The sequence below is a fragment of the Octopus bimaculoides genome, chromosome 23, assembly GCF_046866305.1.
Source record: "Octopus bimaculoides isolate indiv1 chromosome 23, ASM4686630v1, whole genome shotgun sequence".
Taxonomy (NCBI): domain Eukaryota; kingdom Metazoa; phylum Mollusca; class Cephalopoda; order Octopoda; family Octopodidae; genus Octopus; species Octopus bimaculoides.
In genome coordinates this window covers 8,086,084-8,093,346 of record NC_142950.1, presented here as the reverse complement: position 1 = coordinate 8,093,346, position 7,263 = coordinate 8,086,084, and the positions used below count along the sequence as shown (strand labels likewise).

The 7,263-nt window shown below is 38.6% G+C and overlaps 1 protein-coding gene across 3 annotated transcripts in view; it reads right to left on the bottom strand.

Moving 5' to 3' along the window:
* Positions 1 to 7,263, bottom strand: part of LOC106880149 (epidermal retinol dehydrogenase 2-like) — a 172,633-nt gene that overhangs the window by 11,807 nt on the left and 153,563 nt on the right. For all 3 annotated transcript variants that reach the window (XM_089340085.1, XM_089340083.1, XM_089340084.1), the window contains one exon: positions 1,989 to 2,114. In XM_089340085.1, the coding sequence (XP_089196211.1) occupies positions 1,989 to 2,114 (126 nt within the window). The remainder of the gene's footprint in view (positions 1 to 1,988; positions 2,115 to 7,263) is intronic.

The following is a 7,263-nucleotide window of genomic DNA, read 5'->3' as shown; positions in this document are numbered from 1 at the left end:
GAGAGAGAGAGAGAGAGAGAGAGAGAGAGAGAGAGAGAGAGAGAGAGATACACAGACATATATGTATGTCTGCATGTGTGTGTGAATGTGTCTATATATATATATATATATATATATACATACGCGTATATGCACCTATTTCTATGCATGTGCATGTATGTGTGTGTGTCCGTGTGTGTGTTTATATTTTAGTAACTTGACAATTCCATCGAACGGCCGAGTTTGCACAATAGCAGAAAACCAGCCGAGGGCCGGTTAGATCGATCTCTCCTTCGACATACTCAAGGGTCAAATATATTTTACATCAGACACTAGAGAACATACAAGCGCCTACCTTTTAAGCACCGTATGGTAATCCAAACTTGGCTAACCAAATCGAGCATCGAGAAAGATTAGGATTTATATAGATCATATTACCACACCTGTGTTACCTTATTGCATAGACCCCTAACGTGGAGGCGCAATGGCCCAGTGGTTAGGGCAGCGGACTCGCGGTCATAGGATCACGGTTTCGATCATAGGATCGTTTATCAAATAACATGACATCACAAATTTCTTCAAAGAACATCCACATATTTAATACAGTTCTATATTTAAGAGATGAGGAATTATGTACATTATTTACATTATTTACATTTGACGGATATTTGCCCTCATCTTGTTTGTTGTTAACACAACGTTTCGGCTGATATACCCTCCAGCCTTCATCAGGTGTCTTAGGGAAATTTCGAATCTGGGTTCTCATTCCTAAGGTATTTTTCGATGTTGTTATTATTATTATTATTATTATTATTATTATTATTATTATTATTATCATTATTATTATTATCATTATTATTATTATCATTGTTATTATTATTATTCAGGAAACTGCCTGGAATTGAACTTGGAATCATTGGAACTTGGAATAAGAAGCCCGCGCTCTCAACCACCACGCCATATGCCTGATGAAGGCTGGAGGGTATATCAGTCGAAACGTTGTGTTAACAACAAACAAGATTAGGACAAATATCCGTCAAATGTAAATAATGTAAATAATGTACATAATTCCTCATCTCTTAAACATAGAACTGTATTAAATATGTGGATGTTCTTTGAAGAAATTTGTGATGTCATGTTATTTGATAAACGATAGAAAAGATGTTGTTAAGACATGAATATCGGAGAAAAGGACCGTATATACTCAAAACACACACGTATTACGAACCAATGAGAACCTCCATGAAGTCGATCGATGCTCCAGAACAGGGGTGGGGAAACTTTTCAGTGCGGTGAGCAGAAATTTCCCAAGAAAAACGTCCGCGAGCGGATCACAGGTTCCAACTCTTATATTTGTGTAAATCTTGTATATATCTATGTATAATTTGATATACATTAATAAAGATAAGTTTAACACATCAAATTAACGCGTAACATCTTTATTAACGCCGCTACTGAATTTAGGACGTTTATATTACGTATGAGGTATTCTATATTTTCAGCTAGAGTGTAGTTGGGTCTCAAGGGGGTGGTACAAACCTAGCAATATGTGTTTTATAGTGAAAACAAAATTTCCATTCAAGTGGCAATTACCGGACGATTTCTGAGCATTTTATCGTAGTGGAAACGCGACCTTTGTCGGAAATAAGTATACGAATATTGTATAAATTTGATTGAAAAAATTTACTATATTTTGTACATATGACTATATCATCCTGCGGGCACAATAAAACGGGCTCGCGGGCGCAATTGCTCCTGCGGGCGAGGTTTACCCCACCCCTGCTCTAGAAGTAACAAGCACACCTTCTTCAAATAACAGCCTACTGCGTTTTTTTTTTTTTAGAGAGAAGAGAGCATATAGAATCTCTAGACCGAGATACGCTGGGCGTGAACAGACAAGATGGCCACGGTTGGAATCTATTTGATCAGGAGCTGATCAGGGGATTAAACAACAAAAATAACTGCAATAACTCAGTCGGGAATAAAAAACAAAAAAGAAAAAAACTTACCCTTTTACAGCCGAAATGAAATAAATGATGCGTGGAACATACAGAACTTCCTGGTTGCACAAAACAGCCTCAATTATTTTCTCAGCAACGAACTCAGTTTCCAGAACAGGAAGGATGGACGGAAACCTGAAAGATACAAAACCGTAGTCGTTATCACAATCATCATCATCAACATTGTCATCAATACCAGCAGCAACGACAACAATAACCACAGTAACAGTATTTATATTGTCATTACACGGCGGAATTTGAACTCAGAACGTAGCAGCAGACGAAATACCGCTAAGCATTTCGCCCGGTGCGCTAACGATTCTGCCAGCTCACCGCCTTGCTCGCTGCCTTAATAATAATAATAATAATAATAATAATAATAATAATAATAATAATAATAATAATAATAATAATAATAATAATAATAATAATAATAATAATAGAGGTAAGTCGAATGTGGAATCTAAAAACAGAAACAATTCCTACTATACTAGATGCTTTAGGTATGATCTTAAAAAAGCATTCAGACAAATGCATAACAAAAACACCAGGACTTACAAATATATATAACATACAGAAAATTGCACTACTGGGCACTGCACACATCCTACGCAAAACACTTTCAATACAGTAACCATAAGAGCACCACAGCAAACCACAGCACATACCCAAGGCACACAGAGCTGCGCTCGGTAGTGAAGTGAAAGCACGTTATAAAAATAAAACTACTGAATAATAATAATAATAATAATAAAGAAGAAGAAGAAGAAGAAGAAGAAGAAGAAGAAGAAGAAGAAGAAGAAGAAGAAGAAGAAGAAGAAGAAGAAGAAGAAGAAGAAGAAGAAGAAGAAGAAGAAGAAGAAGAAGAAGAAGAAGAAGAAGCTTTTCTATTATAGGCACAAGGCCTGAAATCTGGGGGGGGGGGGCGATGACTAGTCGATTACATCGACCCCAGTGTTTCACTGGTACGTAATTTATCGACCCCGAAAGGATGAAAGGCAAAGTCGACCTCCGTGAAATCTGAACTCAGAACATGAAGATGGACAAAACGCCGCTAAACATTTTTGGGCACCGTGCTAACACCTCAACCAGCTTGCAGCCTTAACATCTTTGAATATTAGTCGAAATAACGTTTATATATGTAAGACGCTGTCATGTTTTGCTTCGCAGCCACGCCAGCGATTTCAGAAAATATTAGTTGGAAGAAAAGCCAACAATCACATAAAGACGTTTTTTATTGTTTTCACCTCAATAACTTACTCAAACGATTTCAGTAAAACTCGATGAACTTTTGCTCGTGTTAAATTTCTCTTTAGATTCAATCATTCAAGTTATTTTCAATAAAAATTTAATAACATTCTAATAAAAGTCTATATGTAATATATGGCATCTATGTTGTTATATCGTTTCATTTATTAAATGGCATTTTATACCGTCAATTTTGATGGCACATGCATACTCACACACACATACACACACAAACACACACACGCAAACATATACACACAGGAACACACACATTCACACACACACACACATACAAACACATGCACACACATGCGTTTGTGAAATATAGTAGATAGGGGTATTTTACACAAGTGCAATATATATATATATATATATATATATATATATATATATATACACAAACAATAAATGAGTATATGCATATATACGTACATGTATGTACATACCAACATCTACGTGTATATATAGATGCATATCTGGGTACAGGACGTTGCAAACAAAACATAGACAAAATGATAAACAGAGTACAGAAAACACACAGGCCACATAGAGAACATTTCCTTCATCAGCTGCCTCCATTCTAACACTGGCGTTTCGAAGAGTTAGGGCAGGACGCATCGTTAAAATGGCTCTTCCCACGGACTACAAATTAAATTTGTACCATGGAGGAATGTAGTGGCGGACAGAAAACAAGACAGGAAAACGAAACAGTGAGATATATATATATATATATGTTACAGGAACAAATTTATGTACATATTTAAGTAGGCGTGGCTGTGTCATAAGACGTTTGCTTCCCAGCCACATTGTTCTGGTTTCAGTTCCACTGAGCGGCAACTTAGACGAATGTCTTTTTTAAAACGCTTTTCTGAAAAAGTGAAATAATTCCAGCAATTCAGCTTGAAAAAGTATATTAATGTGCCGAATTTTAAAATTTTCGATAAACTTTAATTCTTGAAATGCTGGCAACTAAACAAATTAGATCCCTTGACTGGTACTTATTTCATCGACCCCGAAAGGATGAAAGGCAAAGTCGACCTCGGCGTAATTCGAACTCAGAACGTAGCAACAGACGAAATACCGCTAAGCATTTCGCCTGACGTACTAACGATTCTTATTACTTTATTGCCCACAAGGGGGCTAAAACATAGAGGGGACAAACAAGGACAGACAAAGGGATTAAGTCGATTACATCGATTCCAGTGCGTAACTGGTACTTTATTTATCGACCCCGAAAGGATGAAAGGCAAAGTCGACCTCGGCGGAATTTGAACTCAGAACGCAACGGCAGACGAAAAACCGTTAAGCATTTCGCCCGGCGCGCTAACCACTCTGCCAGCACGCCGCCTTTGGCTTGGTAGTAATAATGGCAAAATACGTATCGGATAATGTAGGCCTTCATCTGCCGATACAGTCTGGGTGGTCATGGATCGGACGGGCATACTTTTGATCATAGACTTGCTTAATGATATCTGACCGAAGCCTAAACAAATACACTATCAGAAAAAAATTTTAGAATATATTTGTGTGTGTGTATGTGTGTGTTTGTGTGTGTGTGTGTGTGAGTAGTCACGCATGCATACACACACGTGCACACGTTTTCACCTTATATTTTCACAACCCATAACACACACACACACACACACACACACACACACGCACACACACAAACACACACATCCATATAGATACTTACATAGAGATAGACTCATACAAGCATACACACAGAATCTATATCACCACACAGTCTTTCCAAACACACACTCTCTCTCTCTCGCCCCCTCCCTCTCTCTCTCTCTCCATCTGCTACTCAAGCTTCGCACAAAATAAAAATAACAAACGTTGTGATAACATCCTCCCTCTACCCCCTTGAGAAGTCCCGGGTACATCCATGTTATCATTTCTTCACCCCTCTTCACCCCTCCTCCATCTTTCATCTGCTGCCTCTTCACCAATTTCTTCACTCTCTCTCATCTTTAAATTAATAGCATTGCTTCCTTAACCAAACACACACACACGTACGTATAGAGCGTAAACAAATGAGTATGTGTGTGTGAGTGAGGGGTGCTTTATATGCATATATATATATATATATATATATATATATGTAGTTTGGTAGTGGTAGGTAGATATATGCACATGGATATACATCAATCATTTCTGGTGTCTCTCTCATAAATATATAACAAAAACAAAAGTACTCTATAGCAATGGAAAATTAGATAAATATATGTATGACATGATATAGTCCTTTAAAGTTAATACAACGTTAATTCTCGACTTTTCTGCTTTGCTGAAATTACGCAAGAGATTTTAAAATACTGTATCCACGAAAGTAATCAGTAGAGATTACAATACACACACAAGATTTAAAAGTACAACCAACATATGTGCGTGCATATTTGTCTATGTGCGCATGTATACATATATTATATATATGCGTATATATATGTGTGTGTGTGTGTGTGTGTGTGTGTGTGTGTGTGTGTGTGTGTGTGTAAAGGTTGTAAACATTAAAATCAGACAAAAGTGGCCGCAAAAAGATGTTAAAGATTTTCTCAATAAAGCTCTACGCGTAAAACGGACATTAGTTAATAATAGGCCGCTTCGCTTCATGCCCTTGCTTGATAAGGCTGGGTTCATCACAGATTAGTGGTCCCAAAGTTGTTATCATGCGTAGAGCCGAGCATGTCCACTAGTGCTCTCTATCGCTGGCGGCCCTGTGCCAGCCCCTCTGCATCCTCTAAAGTGACGATGAGTTTCTGGAGATCTTCCTCCAATCACGTACAACCATTTGTTACAGGGCTTGGCATGAGGCCACTTCCAGCCTGAGGCTACTGCGTCGAATGAGATTAAAGCCCTGGCAGGATGATCTAGCGGGAGATGGAGGAGATATCCGTACCAGTACATGCGATGGATACCCCAAACGTGAGAGGTGTGCGCACACCAGTTCTTCGTTGGGAAGGTGATGGTACCATCTGATGCCCTCGATGGTTCTCAGAGCTCTATTAAAGAAGTCATCGATCCTCTTTGCCAGGGACTTCTGGAGGGACAACGTTAATAAATTTGTAGACATCGTCTTGTAAAAATACAAAACCGGATTCACACACGTTAATGTTGTTGGCACTCCGTCGCTTACGACGTCGAGGGTTCCAGTTGATCCGATCAATGGAACAGCCTGCTCGTGAAATTAACGTGCAAGTGGCTGAGCATTCCACAGACACGAGTACTCTTAACGTAGTTCTCGGGGATATTCAGCGTGACACAGTGTGACAAGGCTGACCCTTTGAATTACAGGCACAACAGAAACAGGAAGTAAGAGTGAGAGAAAGTTGTGGTGAAAGAGTACAGCAGGGTTCGCCACCATCCCCTGCCGGAGCCTCGTGGAGCTTTAGGTGTTTTCGCTCAATAAACACTCACAACGCCCGGTCTGGGAATCGAAACCGCGATCCTATGACCGCGAGTCCGCTGCCCTAACCACTGGGCCATTGCGCCTCTACTAATTTATTTATCACACACGCTTATACATGAGATGCAACACTCACTGCATATATCGTTTTACGATAAGAACCAGATGCACGCTGGTTTTAAAATGGATGAATATATCACTTTAAAATAAACTCGCAAAGCAGAATACAACCTGTACCACGCCTAACCACAAACTCATAAATAAATACATATTACTATAACACCAAGATGAAAAAAATATCCTTATTAAGAATTAAGATAAAACCACAAAACTAACAGGACGTATTTCAGACAACCGATGAAATATACAAATTTCAACGTAAATATGATATCTGGGGAAGTGCATGAAGAGTAACGGAAAATAAACAAACTTTAGACCAGTTCGAATATGTCTGAGATATATTTGAAACTGTAAAGTTTTTTTTTATAATAGTTTGCCGTGGAAAAAAATATACTCGTTTAAATACTAAAGATGCCTGAAGTTTTCAGTCAGCATAAAGCACCCTCTATGGACTGGTGGTGGTGGTGGTGGTGGATGATGGTGGTTTGTAAACTTCAAGGCTCGGAG